This window comes from Eutrigla gurnardus (assembly GCF_963514095.1).
Source record: "Eutrigla gurnardus genome assembly, chromosome: 6".
Lineage (NCBI taxonomy): Eukaryota > Metazoa > Chordata > Actinopteri > Perciformes > Triglidae > Eutrigla > Eutrigla gurnardus.
Genome location: NC_139920.1, coordinates 8,141,599 through 8,160,887, shown reverse-complemented (window position 1 = coordinate 8,160,887; position 19,289 = coordinate 8,141,599). Strand labels below are relative to the sequence as shown.

Here is a 19,289-nt window from a genome sequence, read left to right as displayed (position 1 = left end):
TGATTGGCAGAGATTTGCTGGCGGATAAGAAGGCAGCTCGGGGGTTGTGGCACGAGGAAGGCCGGGCGCCGCCAAGGTTTCCCTTTCATCTCTACTCCGTCCTCTAATCCAACAGGTGAGGGAGGTGTGTGTGTGTGTGTGTGTGAGATGCCAACAGTCCTCTGTAGCTCCACATCGCACTACACTTGAAGCCCACCCACTTGTGTCCAATCAAATGTGAAGGATTTGATTTAAACCCCTCTTGTAAAACGGCTGAAATATTCTGTTTCATTGGGGAAATGTTGCAGTAAAGTAAAGAAGCTGAAGGCGCTCTGAAGTCCGTTACAGAGACGATGACTATGAGGTGAAGTTGCTGACTCAGGTAAAGAGAACTACAGTGGTTGAAAAACCATATGGTTTTCATTTACATTTACATTTAGGTCATTTAGCAGACGCTTTTGTCCAAAGCGACTTACAATAAGTACATTTGTCAAAAGAAGGAAACAAGGAAACCACAACGAATCATTGCCGATAAAGTAAGAGCTAAAAATAGAACAAGTGTTAGGTCCTCATCTGAGTAAACTAGTAGTTCAAGAGCAACAGAGCTACGATCAGAGTGCTATAGGGAAGGGGTTTTTTTTTTTTGGGGGGGGGGGGTCTTGCTAGTCGAGGTGAAGTCTGAACAGGTGAGTCTTGAGCCTTTTTTGGAAAATGGCAAGTGACTCAGCTGTCCTGACATTAGTCGGGAGTTCGTTCCACCACTGAGGCGCCAGAACAGAGAAGAGTCTGGACTTTGCTGAGCGACATTTGTTTGATTTCAGCGATGGTGGTACCAGCCGGCCAGCTGAAGTAGAGGAGCGAAGTGCTCGCTTCGGGGCATGAGGTTTGACCAGTGTTTGAAGGTAGATGGGTGCCGTTCCATTGATGGCCCTGAAGGCCAGTGTCATCGTCTTGAATTGGATGCGTGCTGCAACAGGGAGCCAGTGGAGGTCACGGAGGAGGGGGGTCACATGGGAGAATTTGGGTAGATTGAAGATAAGGCGTGCTGCAGCGTTCTGGATACGCTGCAATGGTTTAATCGCAGAGGCCGGGAGTCCGGCCAGGAGAGAGTTGCAGTAGTCAAGGCGGGAGATGACCAGTGCTTGGACCAAGAGTTGCGTTGCATCCTTTGTGAGGAGGGTCCGAATCCTGCGGATGTTGTAGAGGGCAAATCTGCAGGATCGGGCCACAGCAGTGATGTTGGGGGTGCAGGATAGTTGGTCATCGAGGATTACACCCAGGTTCCTCGCAGTTGACGACGGCAATACTGTGATGCCCTCGACAGTGACCGACAGGTCCATGCGAGGGCAGTCTTTCCCTGGGATGAAGAGGAGTTCGGTTTTATTCAGGTTAAGCTTGAGGTGATGTGCAGTTGTCCAGACAGAGATGTCAGCCAGACAGTCCGAGATGCGAGTTGCAATGTGGGTGTCAGAGGACGGGGGAAAAGAGAGGAACAGCTGGGTGTCATCTGCGTAGCAATGGTAGGAGAATCCATGCGATGTGATAACAGAACCTAGTGATCTAGTGTATAGTGAGAACAGAAGCGGTCCTAATACTGAGCCTTGAGGGACACCCGTGTCCAGAGAACAGGGTTTGGACATAGAGCCATTCCATGTGACCTGAAAGGTGCGATTTGTCAGGTATGATGTAAACCAGGCGAGAGCAGAGTCAGTTATGCCAAGTTCAGCCAGAGTGGAGAGGAGGATTTGGTGATTGACTGTGTCGAACGCAGCAGATAGGTCGAGGAGAACGAGAACGGAGGAGTGGGACGAGGCTCTGGCGTCTCGCAGGGACTCGGTCACTGTGAGGAGGGCTGTCTCAGTGGAGTGAGCAGTCCTGAATCCTGATTGATTAGGGTCTAGGAGGTTGTTCAGCGAGAGATAGGATGACAGTTGGTTGTAGGCGGCACGTTCCAAGGTTTTAGAGAGGAATGAAAGAAGAGATACAGGTCTGTAGCTTTGGATGTCAGTAGCGTCTAGGGTGGGTTTTTTAAGGAGAGGCTTCACGGTAGCTGTCTTAAAATCCGCTGGAATGACACCTGAGGTGAGGGAGGAGTTGATCAGGGTGGTGAGGAATGGCAAGATGTCGTGTGAGATGTCTTGGAGAAGAGAGGAGGGGATCGGGTCGAGGGAGCAGGTGGTGGCACAGTTAGATGTAACAAGTGCGTGAACATCTTCAGAGGTGAGGGGGGTAAAGCTGGTAAGACCATCCGAGTTGAGGGTTGGGGAGATGTCTTCTGGGAGGGAATAGGCGTAAATGAGGAGCTGATGTCATTTACTTTCTTGGTAAAGTAAGTAGCAAAGTCATCGGCAGTAAGGAAGGAAGGGGGCGGAGGGGTAGGAGGGGTGAGGAGGGAGGAGAACACGGAGAAGAGTTTCCTGGGGTTGGAGGCAGAAGAGTTGATCTTTGCCAGGTAGAAGGCAGATTTAGCTGCCGAAACAGTTGAGGTGAAGTCAGAGAGGAGGCGGGGGTAGTGAGTAAGGTCCTCGTGCTGGCCCGATTTCTTCCATTTTCTCTCTGACGCTCGCAACAATGATCTGTTGGTTCGCAGAGGTTCAGACAGCCAGGGAGGGGGGGGGAGATGATCGCGCAGGTCGTGAGATAGGGGGACAGAGAGTGTCCAAAGAAGAGGAGAGTGAGGACATCAGGATGGAGGAGGCTTCCTCAGTAGGTATTAAGGAGAACTGTTCTGAGGATGGTAGCGAGGAGATAACAGTTGAGGAGAGAGCGGAGGGAGTGAGGGATTTCAGGTTGCGGTGGCTGGTGACCATTCGAGGCGTAGAGGGGAGGGATGTGGTGGGCTCCATGGGGAGGGAGAAAGTCACAAAGTGGTGGTCGGACACGGTGAGCGGGGTAACAGAGAGTGCCGAGATGCCACAGGATCTTGTGAAGACAAGGTCAAGTTGGTTCCCGGCGCGGTGAGTTGGTGGAGAGGGGGAGAGCGTAAGGTCAAATGCGGAAAAGAAGTCAATGAATTCAGATGAGTGCAGCTTTCCCGAGTGGATGTTGAAGTCACCGAGGACGACGAGCGGTGTGCCATCATCAGGGGAGCAGCTCAGGAGGGCATCCATCTCATCCAAAAAGTCACCGAGAGGACCGGATGGGCGATAGATCACTATGATGTTGAGTTTGAAAGGAAGGGTGACAGAGACGGCGTGGAATTCAAGTGTAGATCGGGGTAGGTGGTCCAGAGGAAGGATCTGGTAGGACCATCTCGGTGAGATCAGGAGCCCAGTTCCTCCTCCTCGCCCTGTTCGTCTTGGGGAGTGTGAAAACGAGTAGGCAGTTGAAAGGGCAGCTGGAGTGGCAGTGTTTTCTGGGGTGATCCAGGTGTCTGTGAGGGCCAGGAAGTGGAGAGACTGCAGGGAGGCATAGGCTGAAATGGTGTCCGCCTTCTTGACTGCAGACTGGCAGTTCCATAGCCCCCCTAGTACTTCAAGGTCCTTACCGGTGGAGAATGGTGGGTAGCAGAGATTGGATGGGTTACAGCCTCGAGTGAAGGGTCTTCGGTGAAATCTTCTCCAGCGTGATGTCCTGACTGGGATAAGACACATGGCTGCGAGGGGGGGTAAGATGTTATGCCTACCTCGATGGACTCCCGCAGATAGACTCCCTTGTCTTTGTTCAGCTGTCTTGACTCCCGCAGATAGACTCCCTTGTCTTTGTTCAGCTGTCTTGACTCCCGCAGATAGACTCCCTTGTCTTTGTTCAGCTGTCTTGACTCCCGCAGATAGACTCCCTTGTCTTTGTTCAGCTGTCTTGACTCCCGCAGATAGACTCCCTTGTCTTTGTTCAGCTGTCTTCGTTCAGATGGCCAGACGCTGCAGCTGACGCTGTAGTGACAGCCTTTTTAAGTGCGCAGTTTACCGTAAGTACTGAGTGTGACCCCTCCCTCTAATCAAGTCTATTCACTACACCTGAGGTGGCTCAAACTTAGTTGATTACTCACTTAACATATGCAGTTTCACGACGATTTCAACAACAAGCTATCAGCACAAGACTAATGTTGCAACTAGCTTTACTCACACAATGCCTGAACCCAAATCTACAATTAGTTTCTGACTTACCAACAACAGACAAAGCAGCTTCCTTCCTTGCTCCAGACAAAATGTGGTTTGAAGGAGGCTTACTGGCAGCCCTTTAAGCACTGTGTGTGACCCCCTCCCTCTAATCAAGTCTATTCACTACACCTGAGGTGGCTCAAACTTAGTTGATTACTCACTTAACATATGCAGTTTCATGTTATACCCATGTTATACCCAGCCCACTTTGGTATACATTTGATGCAAAGTCGGGCCTTTGCACCATAATCACTTGCAAACTTGTCAGTTAAAGGCGCCATATGTAAGAATGTGGCCAAAAACGGTACGACACTCAAATTCAAAACACTGCGGCGAGTTGTATCCGCCTCCCCCTCCACCCCCTCCACCCCCTCCCTTCCAGACTCGAGGTTGCCAGAGCTGTTGGCGTATCCTCCGTCAGCAAGCTGGACGGCGGTCGGGGGAGAGACGCACACAATGATTAAGTGGATAAACGGTCCGTGTACGTTGCGGCCATCCAACTTTCGTTTTGAAGTCAACAATCGCAAAACGGATAACGAGTCGTTTCCCGTTTTTCGCTTCAAAATAAAAGAACGAAAAACGGAAAAATGACTCTTATCCCGTTATTCGTTTTAAAAACGGAAAACGACTCGTTAACTGATATTAGATATTGTGTTTATGAATGGGATTCAGGGATGAAATAACAGTGCCATTTTTCATTCCAGATTTTGCCATACGTCTTTTTTACCCGGAAGGCGCTGTGTTATGCCGCGAAATTACCTGAAAGCCTACTTTGAGACATTTAGGGGGAGCTCTGAAACACTGTTCATAAACGCTCTGACAGCGTCTGACGCTCGCGTTTTGAAGTAAACCCACTGTTTTAAACACGCACCAAAAGCGTTACGACGCGGACATAAAAGCGGAGCCTCCGCCTCTTCGCCGCCGCCACTCAGCTGTTGATCCTCGGTGACTGCCGGGGTCGGCTGCGCTCTGACCGACCGGGAGCCGCTCCGTGAGTCGGAGTCCAGCTCACAACAACAGCTAACAACAGCGATTAATTAACATAGTGTAGAGTTATGATTAGCGTAATGCGTATGTCTCTCCTGCTTCCTAGTGTTGCGCAGCCAAGTTTTCAACCTGCGCAAGGCTGGGAAAGAGCGCTCGGATGCCGCAGGGAGGCATTCGAGCCCCGCACCCCTAGTTCCGACGTCTGTGCTGCTAACGTTTGTTTCTATGATCGAAATGAAAACGTTGTTACTCGACAGTTCAAAGTATTTGAAATGTCTATCCCCGTCAAGCTATGATGCTAACTTAGTTAGCCAAGCTCAACTTACCTGTCTAGGAGAAAAGTAGCCAATCCTGCATCCGATTTCAAATTCCTCTCAGCTTTCAACTGTCTTCACCGTTCAAATGCATCCCCTATATAGACCCTCGCTTTGCCTCGGTTTTTATCTTGGCGTTTTTGTGAATCATAACGGTTTCGTTGCCTCCGCCATTGTAGCTCAGTCGAAACTGGGCAGCTGAGACTCTACTGACTGCAATGATTTGTAGACGCCAGGGGGTGGCGCCACGTGCCAAAACATGTTTTCAAAACATAAACATAATTTGCGGTCCGCAAAAGATTTTTTTAAATGCGAATATATTGGCTGAACTGTTGTTGTTGGTGAGTTCAGTATGTTATATGATCATTATTCCTGAGTCTCTATGACATATTAGGATGATTTTACGGCCAGTTGCTTTAGATTTCTTACATATTGTACCTTTAAGATTGAGGATTTATTTTGCATGTGGTTCTGAATCGGGCTTTTCTTTATTTAAAAGACGACGGTGAAACTGGCAAGTCGTCTTTCGGTTCGACAATCTTTTGTGGAAAAGCTTTGGAGGATTTGAAAAACAATTGCAAGCTCTCAGAGAGTGGGATTAACTCTTACAAAACACATCAAGTAAATCTGATGCCGGTCGGCTCCTAACATGTCGTCTCGAGGATCATCAGAGTTAATCATCGGCACCTCTGTACAGAGTGTGTCTGAGGCTCCAGTCCCTTTAGCCCCCAACTCATTAACTCCTCCTCTGCCAGCTGAGAGCTCTGATCTGAAAACATTGATTGGGATCAATAATTCACAGAGCCTCTTTAATATTAGATGTGTGGTGCTATAATCTGCCATGGGGATAAGTGCCAGTGTTCAGTGTGAAACACACGTACGCTCACACAGCTCCTGGTGGTTTGTGATTATGTCCCCGGCTTCCCCTCCTCGCCGTTTCCGTGTCACCGAGCCGTTGCTGAATATTTGATGTGCGTCGGGTTGATTGATGAAGTCGACCCGGGACAGCGGTCCTCCCTCCCACGCCCCGGCTCCTGATCAGACCGGTCATCTGCTACTCCCTCATCTGAAAATAATGAATCTATTGAACCATTCACAGAACTGCTTTTAACGTCGGGGCACTGAGAGTGAAGACCTTCATTACAGCCGCCTCTGTTTTATTCATTCTGCCGAGGCTCCTTTTAGTGCCACATTGTCTGGGTGATTTTAAAGTTAAAGCGTGGGTCCATTATCTGGGTTTTTAGGAGGATTTTATATAATTCTGTAGCTCCTCAGGGTGTTCCTTAGGTGTTCAAATCTGAATATTCACATTTTGATCAAAAAACTGTCTCCTTATATCGTCGGTTCTTATTACCTATAACTTAGGTAATGTGGCCGTTTGCCTTTATTAACGGAGAGGACAGTGACGGAGTGGAGGGGGGGGGGGGGGGGGGGTCAGCAAAGGGCCACAGGTCGGTACATGGGCCTCCAACTCTACCAAGTGAGTTACGTCAAGGTTGGTCCCCCTGTGTGTTCCTCCTGTTGGTGATAGCACCCCGCTCCGTGGTCAGGGGGAGGGTGACCAGGTCAGGTCGGGTTTAGGTTTTGCCATAACACCGACACGGAAGCTGAGCAATGTAGTGCTGTGGACGAGGAGCTCCGTGTTCTGTGAGGTAACATGACTGTTTTTGTGAATGGAGTTGTAACCGAATCAGTTCCCCGTTGGAAAAGACTCGCTGACGGTAAAGCTGTGAAGATATTTTTAATTTAGCCTTCACTTGTCACTGATTCTTTTTCAGTTGGCTAAAATATGTTTTTTTCTGCCACTCCTTTATCTCACTGAGCCTTTTTTTGACAAACTGTCACCGCTGCTGCTTTTGTGGATTTTTAAGTATCACCGTTTCAAGTGCACTCATTTTCCGTTTGGCCTCCACATGAAGTGGTTCAGACGTGTCTCACACTCTAAGAGGCCTGCTGCTCACACGTTTATTAAAGGACATTTACCAAATGTTAAAGTGCTGTCTTTGAGATTTATTTAACAGTATCTACATCCACACTAGAAAAAAACCCTTTACAGACCGGATTTCTTTCTTTCTTTCTTTCTTTTACTATCACACAGAATGAGACTATTACACAGTGAAAAACAGAGGTCATTTTTTTTTGAGTGAGGATCGATTTTCTTCTGAGCTTTTGCAGTTGAGCAGTTTGAGCATTTTGCTCAAAGAAGACTCAGTTAAATAGCTTACAGTAGCTTAGGTGATGCAAATCTTTACTTCAGACAGACAGACAGACAGACAGACAGGCAGACAGACAGACAGACAAACAGACAGGCAGACGCTGCTCTGGGTCAATAGGATCATTGGTCCTTAGCGTTGGTTGCCTGCATCAATCTATTCAAAGCTTTTATTGAAAAAGTTGCTGCAACTGTCATTGAAGCAAAACATGTGACTTTCACAAAGAACAATCATATGATTTTCTGCCCTTTATTAAGGTTTTATTTAGTCATTTGCACACCCGACACCTCTCACCTTAATGACGGTGCTTTCAGGCCGTGAGTCATTAATACTCTTTGAGCAACAGCAACATCCATGTGTGATTATCTGATCTGGCCTGAAACGTTAACCTGGTGTAGCATATGTTATTTTTAGATGCACCCCGCTGTGATGAGATGAAGGTGGATAGAAACAAACCGACATGTGTGCAGCTCATTTGTAGGACTGTAGTCTCAGCAGGGTGGTTGTCAGCGGTGGAAGACATTTTTACTTCTTTTACTTCAGTAAATGTACCAATATCACACTGTAAAAATACTGACAAGTAAAAGTCTTGCATGGATTTTTACTAGTAAAATACATATTAAGCAGCAGAATGGCCCCGTTTATAGAAATGCTACATATCGTAAACAATATTATTCCATTAGTATTCATTATCATTTTAACTGCCATTCAAGTTGTTAGTTAAGTGAGATTTTCTGCGTGAAATTTCATCTGAAAATTAAGTGAGGAAATCCTTTGAACACGAACGTCAATCTGCCCTAATAAAGCAGGCAGCCGGCAGTTTAACCTCAAAGTCACTGTATTTAATACTTCTGGAAATCAATGTGTAATCTGCAGCCTGACGTACATATTTACCTTTTCAGACACTTTGTACATTTCTACTGGGTCATTTGAGGGTCCATGCAGATGGTGCATCAAGAGAGGCTTGAAATAATGAGAGTTGAGATGTCTGTCACGTCTGGACGGTCAGATTAAAGTGTTTCATGCTGAGGGTGGCCACATATAAACTTAGTACACACACTGCTGTGTGACGTGAGATTAAGACAATTGTGTTTGTTCACAAGCTTCACTAAGAAGAGGAGTGTCAGCAAAATCCATTTAACCTTTTTACTTGAGAGAAACCCGGCACTGTATCCCACCAGGATGGCTTTAATCCTTCTTTGCGGTCCACAGTGACCTTCCTCACTCCTAAAAGCAGTGGCATGGAAGAAAGTCATTAGGTTGACGCCTGCTGCTCCACAGGGAATGATTATTGTCATTATCTTCCGTATGCTGAGTATTATTCAGTCACCGTGTCCCGGAGGTGTCGGGGGACTTAAAAAGCCTCCTTTTACTTTCAAACTAAACACATGAAATTGTTTATTTCTTCTCATAAGCGGCTGCGAAGAACACTTCTTTTCATCTTTAATGACCTTCCGTAAGTGGGTTTTTTTGAGGGTGTGACAGAACCGTTTTATCATTCATTTGGAATTCTACCCATTCAGGATCACATTCATATTTTAATCGCGTTCATGTAAAATTCCCTCACAAGCACTCCGAGGGAAGTTCATGAAAAGCATCGACAATCTGGCAAGCTTTCTTCTTTTTCAACTTTAAAAGAAGCAACTGGTGCCAAATGAAAGACTTTTGAAGCGGCATGTATCTGTGTGTGTGTGTGTGTGTGTGTGTGTGTGTGTGTGTGAGTGTGTGTATTTTTAAATGATAGTTGCTTTGGAAATGCTTTTCAGCTTCCCTCCGATATCTCTTGCTGAGGGAGATGAGAGGAGCTGACACACAGAATTAAAAATATCTCCCAATAGAACTCCCACACACACACACAGACACACAGACACACACACACAGACACACACACACACACACACAGACACACACACACACACACACACACACAGACACACACACACACAGAGTAACGCACAGCCTACTCCTGTAGACTCTTTTCGTGTCTCATCCTTTTCATTTTTCCTCTTGTGCGTACGGATGGATACAATCTGCTCGCTGTTGTGCGTTTTAAAAATACATTAAAGCCAGAGTGTCGAGGTGTCAAAGACACCTTTAAAGGATTTATTCCCTTCATTAGGTTATACATGCTAACATCGTGTAGAAATAAATAATACGAATAAATCTGTTAAGCCTCGTGCGGCGATTATGTGGACGGCGCGGTTCACAAGGTCTTTCAGCTGTATAACTATGGTGTTTTATGCATGAGAGCTGGTTTCTGTGTTCATCTATTCCTGTCTTCCGCAGGAGAAGCATGGAGCTAATTGTGCTCGTATGAATGGCAGCAAGCAGGTTTATTCATGAATGCAAACAACGCTGCAGCAGCTTCCTCAGCCCCGACGGAGGGCTCCTATTCATGAATGTGCTGAAGATCCCAGGCTGCTAAGGTCCCATTTATCTGTCTCTGTCTACCTGCCAACTGGCTGCCATCACACACACACACACACACACACACACACACACACACACACAGCAAACCTTGCTGTGATTACGGGAGCGCGGTGCCTGACACATCAAAATCAAAGCTGCAATCTCCGGGTCACCTGGTTTCAGGCGGTGCAAGACTTGGTCTGACATTTTCAAAGTTTATTATAAATGTATGGCGTCACTCGCTCAACACCTAATATGTACACACACACACACACACACACGCACACACACATGCTCGTACCGCGCTCAGCTACCATGGCATGTCTGCACCCTCCTCCGCCGCTGTGTTTCTGCATGCTTGGTGGGAGAGGTTTTATGTGGTTCGGTCACCTCTGAAGCTTTCATCTGCACCGCCCCGTCCTTGATGTCAGAGCCTCAATTTGGAGAAATGTCAGTGAGCAAAATGAGCGGGCAGGGCTGTGTCACCGCGCCGCAGACAGACACAGACACACCAGCAGCACTCGTCAGCTCAAACCACCTGAAAGAAAGTCAGCGAGAGAGAGACAGACAGAGAGAGAGAGGGTGTCAGATTGGGAAACACCTCAGCAGCATATCAGTCACAAATGCTAGCCTTACCGCCTCTGTTGCCATGGCAACGGGGTACTGTCAAGGCATCCTGAGGGAGGGATGGTCCGAAAAATCTGCAGCTGTCACTTACTTCAGGAGAGGGAGAAATGGAGCCAGCGTGTTTGTGTTGCGCTGGCTGGCCGCTGCATCACTTCACTTCACTTTGTGGGTAAGACGCAGGAAACACCAGGTCCTTGAATTGAGCCGGTGGGGATGTGAGATGGAAAATAATGCTGCATTTGATGTTCCAAAACAACTCGAAGCTGTTTAAGGGTTATTTACACAGCACCATATACAAGGTTATTCATATTCATGAGTCCATGAAGAGATTCATAAAGGAGTTAAGAAGCGTGTGTGCTCTTCTCACCACCAGATGAAATCGTATTAGTCCATCCTCAGATATAGGGGTCGGGTTGTCTTCCTACTTGATCTCGTCTCTGCAGCCTATTGATGATAGACACGTTGGACTATTGGATATTGACCACACGGTAATTGACTGTGCTCATAGAGACAAGGTCATCGGTCATACCCAAACACCTGGACCTGTGTTCTTGTCGTAAGTTAATGTGTATGAAAGAGGATTTTTTTTAGCTCTTAAAAGCCTTTTATTTTTACTTCCTGTCAGATCAGACCATTTAGACTGATGTTATCTGGCAATTACGTAAAATGCATACTCATACAGGATTTTATTATCATGTGAATCTTAGCTTATTTCTCCAATTTCATTTAATTTAAATACTCAGCCCCAGCCATGATTAAATCCCCCAATCAGATAGATGGCTCTGATTTTAGAATTTAGCACATTTAAGACTGAATATTTCCACCTATACTAATGCATGTTCCCAAATTGTATGAAATCATATTTCCACACACACTTGGGGCCATGTGATACTCCAACATTAAAATACTGGAGGAAGGAGGGGTTAATAGGGGTCCAGCAATGCCCCGGGCCCCCCAAGGACGTTAATCCGGCTGTGCATTCTTTCATTGCACCTCTTTCATTCATTCAGTGGATTCCCTTTTGAGTGCTGCTCTATTCAAATCAATAGTAGCTTGTAGCTTTTAAATAATATAACTCATTGATCAGAGTAAATTATTCAAATGAACGTGTCACCTTTCTGCATGTAGACCTACATATAACCTTTATGTGCAATGTTATGAGATTGATACTGCATTGCACATCAATACTACACATTTATATGACACCTCTCAATTTTGATACAAGCACATTTTCAGATGATGTATGTTTAAAGTGCATTAGTAATATAACTGTTTTGCAAATTGTTCTACAAGATTTAAACCCGCAGTGGGTTTATAAGTTAACGTAGCCTATATTCTGCACAAATGCATGCCCAAAACATCAAAGTAGGTGATGCATAAAAAATGCCCTCAGCCATATGTGCATCACAATTTAGGATGCACGTCGTCAATTTTACATTTTCATTGTAAATTCTGGAGGATTGAGCTATTTTTAGCTTCGCTGCACGACTATTACCGTCCCGCTCTAACGTTGTTGTGTGTTAATTCTCTGCGTGAAATGAGCACTTGACTCTGCAATCAAATCTACGAGGGGGAGAGATGCAGGGAAGACCAAATAGTTGCTATATTGGACCATCCACCGGTGCAGCGGGGCTATTTATAGCTGGGAACTACATCACCTCTGACTGCAGACACTGAGGGGAAATCACCGGCGCTGTTTTGCTGCCGTCTTCACCAAAACCACTGACATTTCACTAAAGCAGCAAATAAAGCCGGAGAAGGACACGCGGCGGCAGAATAGATCAGATTTACTGCGCTTGTGTTTGGCTGAGCTGTGCGTTTCAGAGGCGACGCGCAGTGTTTTGATTATCAACAGAAAAGCGTGATCCTTCCTCTGAGTCCTTGTAGCACGCGGGATCACCGGTCCGAGAGAGAGAGGGAGGGGGGGGGGTGGGGGTGAGAGAGAGAGAGAGAGAGAGAGACAGAGAGAGAGAGAGAGAGAGAGAGAGAGAGAGAGAGAGAGAGAGAGAGAGAGAGAGGAGCAGCACATTGCTCGGGCTACTTTTGGTGCCTTACGACGACACACCAACAACCGTCAACCTGTGGATAGGGCGCGCGCGCGGTGCTCTGTTGCCGCCACTGCCACCCTCTCCCCCCCCCCTCTGACACCCGAGTCCGACCACGCGGACATGCAGGACGCATGAACTGGGAGAGGGTGCCGGTTCGATTCCCGAACGGAGGAGAGGGGGGACCGAAAAGTTGAGGGCTCGTGCGCCACCCACGCTTCATGAATGGCCGGAACATGGAGGAGGCGCCATTCGAAAGAGTCAAGACCCGGCGGAGGAAGGGTCACTGCCCGGCCGGTGCACCCTTGGGCGCCATCGCCTGCGAGGACGAGTTCAACAGCCAGGAGCTGGAGGCGCTCTTCCAGAACTACAACCTGAAGCTGGAGCAGACCGCCACCCTCAAGGCGCTGGCGGTGCTCATCGTGGCCGCGTCGTCGCTGTCCCTGGTGGAGCTGCTGTCCAGCCCGCGGCTCACCTTGTCCAAGGGCTCCTACCCGGTGCACTGCGTGGTCTTCCTCTCGCTCTTCATCGTCACCAACGTCAAGTACCTGCAGGTGACGCAGCTGCAGCAGATCGCGAAGCTGGCGCTGCTCTTCAGCTTCACCTTTGCGCTGCTCTGCTGCCCGTTCCCGCTGGCGCTCGGCGGCACGTCGGAGCCGCTGAGCGCCGCGGCCCCTGAGCAAGGCGTGTGGCAGCTCATGCTGGTCACCCTCGTGGCTTACGTGCTGCTGCCGGTGCGGACGCTGCTGGCGGTGCTGTTCGGGGCGATGCTGGCCACGTCTCACCTCATTGTCATAGCGACGTCGTTCACCGGGAGGAAGCAGAAGCTGTGGAGACCAGTAAGTGCTGCACGTCCCCGAGTCATCACCCGACTTTACACTTCTTTGGCACTCGAGCCGTCGTTTCATCACATAGGTTGTCGGTTGAGTCACCCTTCCACTGTGAAGCCCTGAGGTTCGAGTCGCTGCATGAAGCAGGCTTTACTCATCCGACTTCCCCTGTAGAGGAAAAGGTTAAAACACCCTCAGTGATCGATCTTAGCTGCAGGATACTGGAGGTGTAACACTGGAGTTTCACTTCAGCGCAGCTCAGTAATGAAGCGAGGAGACCGAGTCCAGCAGAGAACCATGGTGCTGATACTGGTCTTCATGGGATGAAGTCATTCTGTTATTTACATCTGAATAAAGATGGTTCATTCAATCTAGTTTGAGTTATGTATCGTCGTGCTATTTCTGGTCCCATGAATAAGCTATCTCTCGACCCGTCCTCAGTCACAGATCATCTCATTGGAAAGTGTTCAACAGTTCAAATTGTTTCGCTTTGACATTTCGGTGTCTTAAAATGTAAACTAATCCGGTAATCCACAAGCAAAAACCGCACGGATTAAGAAAAAGTCTGAAAATGCATTAAATCAGTGGCCCCTGACCTTTTTTGGCTTCTGTTTCCTTAAAACGAAGCAGCGTCTGCTTGTAACCCCTCATCACCCGGTTCAACCACAGGGTAATCTTTGTCCAGTAAATACTAGAAAAACGGAAACATACTTTCCTTTCACGAGCACTCGGGTTTATTTTTGCAACCCCCCTTGCTGCTGTGTAGCTGGAAGTGCTTTCTTCTTTTGATTTTGCTCATGTGCAAACTGGAGTGACTCACTGTGCTGGATTAGAGTGTTTCTTTGACCTTTCACCTCTTGACCTTTCTGAATCTTTAAGGGTTGACACAGAGTGACCGCAGAGTCCATCCTCCAACAGTCCCGGATCATGAATCAATACTGTACTTAATAATAATGTACTTTATCTGACAGCTGTTTCCACTGCATAGCTTCCATGTCTTTAAGTCGCCACCTATACGACTCATCTTGTAATACATGTGCTGACCTGGTTGTCGTCCGTGTAATCCGACCTATGGATTAATCGAGGATTGTGAAGTGTTATCCGGCCAGGATGCATGATTGCACACAGAAACGCACATATGGACATGTGTGTGACCCCCTCAGGCTCACACATGTGCATACAGTGTTTCAGCATGTCTGTTCTTGTTTGTGTGCAGCTGGTGGCCAACGCCGTGCTGTTCGCCAGCGTCAACCTGTCGGGGGTGTTTGTGAGGATCCTCACCGAGCGCACCCAGAGGAAGGTCTTCCTGCAAGCCCGCAACTGCATCGAGGAGAGGCTGCGGCTGGAGGACGAGAATGAGAAGCAGGTGAATGAGCGAACACACACCAAACGGGAACAGAGAGCAACATGGCGACGGCATCCACGCCTTTAGCTTCCTGTTGAGGGTGACATCTCCACAGGTCTCAGGAAGTTTTAAAGGTTTCAGGTGCCAATGTATTTTAACAACCTGCCCACGGGCACGCAGTAACTATGACAGCGGCTATTTAAGGAAAGAACAATTACTGTGTCACATGCACTCGCAACCACACGTCCCTCCCCCTCTGCGCACACCTACATGGAGGCGACATCATAAAGGCACGCTTTGTTATGCGCCGCACCCTCCTCGCCGGCCACGTGCACGAAAAACCCACCCACACCAGTTGTTACGCAGGGAATTAATTATCCCCGTGTTTGTAATATGCCTCCGTGCACATCTCACCTTCGTTATACACCAGGCACACGCACACTTAGCACCTGTGCTTTGTAGATTAGATGATGATATGCTGTGTTTCCCCCCGCAGTAACAGGCTCCCTTCTGACAGGTAATTACACAAGCAGATTGCTTTCTTGGCCCCCCTACTCCAGTAAAGGTCACAGTTTATCTGGGTGAGCGAAACACACAGAGACCCCTGATTGGGATCTATCAGCAGCCAGCCGACAGCCTGCAACCAGGCCGCTGCTTATGTGGCTGCCAACAAAACGTCTGGGATTTGAATTTCACCCCTCAGACACGTCCCCGGTTCTCACTCAGGTGTTTGCTCGGGTTTGTGCTTAGAGCCGGATCCGTAGGTCACATTGATTCGTGAACACGCGGTAGTCTGTGTGAAAATGGACTTCTTGTTTAATAGTAATCTCAGCATGCCAAGGCGAAGCATCGTTTCCTCTTGACTCATGTGAAGCGTTCAAGAACCGTTCAAGAAACGACCCCCGCACCAAACATGATATAGATCAAAAAATGATGCCGACAAACTGATCAATATTTAAATACAAGGTCTACTTACTAGCCTTTTCTGCGCCTTTAAACCACGTTGTCATTTCCTCAGTCGTCATGGAGACTGATCCATTGACACAACTTCATTCCGTAGCACTTTTACTTTTACCCTGTTGTCTGAGAAAAAAAGTATCAAATCATTCTTGACCTCAGAAATAGTAGTTTTCCAAATAAAGAAGCTCCATGTCAAGGTCCACTTACAAGCTTTTTCCGGGGCTTTCAGCTGCTATTAAGCTTGTACTTCAACAGATCCATCTCTGTGACAAGCTCAACACTCAAGCTGAAGGTGAGATGCAGTATGGTGGACCTTCAGTTGGGAGTGTTGGGAGTGTTTCAAACTAGAAGAATGACCATAAGAAAAGCAATTAATAGGAACGTTCTTCCTTGCCTGCTCTGTGGTTCAGTTAATGCAACTAAAATCATCGGTCAAGGATTTTGGAAAGGTCAAAGGTCATGCCCATCCAGATAGCCCTCTTGCCTAATACGTTTTGTGGCACAATCACAACACTTCCGTATTTGAGAGAGAGCAGTTATTATTGAGACGACCAAAAAATAAAAAGTAAATACAGATGACAAATGATCTTAATCCAAGTTCCAGTTAAGGGCTTTTTCCAGAGCTTCCAATCGCACTTCACACCTTTGTTTTACTAAGTTATTGTGAAGTGACTTGGGTTCGGAATGACAGTGTCTCGTCTTCTTTTTATTGACATCACACGATTTTATGAAGGTCAAAACATTTCCTCGATAACTGAGCAAATGTGAGCATTTAAATGTCCGAAAACCTCTGAAAAACCAAGGACGTGAACTCTAAATTAAGGTATTTTTGTCAAACTCTTCTTACTGTCTCAAGAATTAACTGTTTATACTAAAACAAAAATGAACATGTCAAATTTGAAGTTTTTGAACAAAAAAAACTGCAGTCAATGTAATTCCCACACAAATGACAATGATAACATACAGTGTATTAATATATATTAGATTGTAACCATATATCTACTATATATAACTAACATTGTGTCCCAGTCCATCACATGGTAAGTCATCATGACACAGGTTGACGCTTTAACATTATTGCATTCTTCTCCTTCCACCTCCCTGTTGTCTTTTTTGTTGCTTCTTCGTGGACCTTGTGATTTTCTACTTTTTGTTCGACTCTTGTGAACTGTTACATGCTAAATTGTCTGCGTTATTCTTGTCGAGTAACGACACTACCTTCCTCCCAACGAAGCATGCATTCTTTCAGCTCAGCGCTCATTTCAAAGATGCAAACGTTTTTTGGTGGGGAATCCCCTCGGATGGATCTGGGAAGAGGGAATCTTAATTTTTAATGTGAGAGAAAGTGAGCCAGCGGTTCATTAATAAACCACCGTGAGGAGAGCCACAGTCAGACGGAGCACACGTTGAATCAAGCCATGGACAGATCAGAGAAATGATGGGAAAGATCGCACGTTCACTTAGGAGGAATGGAAGAGATTAATACAGCAGGCATGAATTATTTCATTAACACGACCACACCTCCACAGTTATGGTTTATAACACCCGACACCTGTGTGTGTGTGTGTGTGTGTGTGTGTGTGTAGGTGAAACAAAAGCCCATATGGACGTACCATCTTTCACACACAGCCTCCATCAGTTGCTGCTAAAAGCTGCTCTCCGGGTTGGTTTTTCATTCACAGGTCAGGAGCAGCTGTGTGAATGGACGTATAATGTGAAACAGTGCTGCAGGGAGACACAGGAGAGACTTTTATAACCCGCCTCTCAGCAGCTATTCAGCAGAGCTGCCTGATGATTCACGGCGCATTCACAACCGTTTGACATCCTGCGAGAGTTTCAAGAGTCCTTTATGCTGCTGCAACTGAGACGATTCACACACACACAAGAACAAATGTGCTGATGCGTGTAAATACAACTCCAACACAATTTTTAATGATCTTCAAACTCTTATTACAAAATCCAAACAGCTTCTCAGATATGATGATTCAGTCCATCTTTCTTGATAAAGTTCTTTGTAGAAAAAAAGACAATAAACGTCAAAAAAGTCCAGTTTTTGCAAAATCCTTTTATTGCTTTCTTTTTTATTTATGGATAACATTCATTACAGATTCATTTGCTTATTATTTGTATCATTTGATCCTTGAAATGTCAGACAATTGTTTAAATAAATTATTATTCAGTTTATGATTGAAGAGAAACAGCATATTTTCCATTTAACAGCAAGAAATCATTTTATTTTGAGCTTGAAATGAGCTCAATTCCCTTTCTGTTGATTTATTAAACAACTTATTATTTTAGCTGTAATTCAGTGTACAGTGTTATAAAACAGAATATTCCTGACATTTGAGATGCTGGAACCATAATGTTTAGAAATGTTGCTTCATTTTCAAAAATGATTGCTGATTGAGTTTTTATTGATCATCTTTTTATTACGTGTGTGTCATTTTGGAATTTAACCTGAACAAAGTCCAAATAGTTTATACATTTTATAACATCCCAGTTTAAAGTTCTCATGCTGCCTCCTCTTCTTCTTCTGTTTTAACCCCTCCCTCCTCAGGAGCGTCTGCTAATGAGCCTACTACCCAGGAATGTTGCCATGGAGATGAAGGAAGACTTCCTAAAGCCGCCCGAGCGGATCTTTCACAAGATCTACATCCAACGTCATGACAATGTCAGGTACGGGGTGTCATGACAACTGTGGGCCGTAGAGGTGTAGGAGGGGCTGCAGTGTTTTGATCCAGGTGACACCTGCTGTGACGTCAAGGTCTAGAATAGAACGAGAGCAGTGAAAGTTATCCATGAATGCAGATGAAATAGAACCACGTAGGAAGAGAAAAGGAACAGAGCACCGTTGCCACCACTGGCTCTGTCGTCGTGTTAAACAAAGCTGTGATGTTATTTACCAATATTTGTTTTATTAAAAGCTTTGTCGCAGCCAACAGCAGATCTTTTCATAACTCAAAGTAGAGTAGTAGAGTATTTATTTGTTTGTGACAAAGTGGTATGACGTCGATATGACTATGAAGCTCACCGGCGATAGTTTCCCATGGTTACCAAAATGCACTGAGGAAACAGGTCATTTGAAGCATTTAGACATCAGGAGACGTTCAAAACGTTTCCATTTCACCACGTCCAAAAGTTTGAGAAATGTTGAGCTCAAGCAGCTTTGTGGTTTAACAGAAGTCAAATAACACATTTCAACCAGCTATAATTGATCTTTCTATAATAACAATGTATGAATTGACAACGTGAAGTGTCATGTCAACTGTGAGTTGATATAAGAGGTGGACGTAGTCATCATGATGTCACCCATCGGATTGTGGACTATGATTTTGAGTTCGGAATTTTGCCCGTCGCTAACATGGAATCATTGTAACCAGTGTAGGAAGTGACCATATTTGGATTGTGGAGGAGCGACGGGTGGATCTGATGAACAGTAACAGCAGAGCAGCAACATTACTGGATCTGGATCCATCTGGA

The 19,289-nt window shown here is 46.3% G+C and overlaps 1 protein-coding gene across 1 annotated transcript in view; it reads left to right on the top strand.

The window, feature by feature from the left end:
* The first annotated feature begins 12,735 nt into the window (after positions 1 to 12,735).
* Positions 12,736 to 19,289, top strand: part of adcy1a (adenylate cyclase 1a) — a 40,219-nt gene continuing 33,665 nt past the window's right edge. Inside the window, exons 1-3 of the mRNA XM_084010749.1 lie at positions 12,736 to 13,513; positions 14,721 to 14,870; positions 18,367 to 18,485. Of these exons, the coding sequence (XP_083866875.1) occupies positions 12,896 to 13,513; positions 14,721 to 14,870; positions 18,367 to 18,485 (887 nt within the window). The 5' untranslated portion in view covers positions 12,736 to 12,895. The remainder of the gene's footprint in view (positions 13,514 to 14,720; positions 14,871 to 18,366; positions 18,486 to 19,289) is intronic.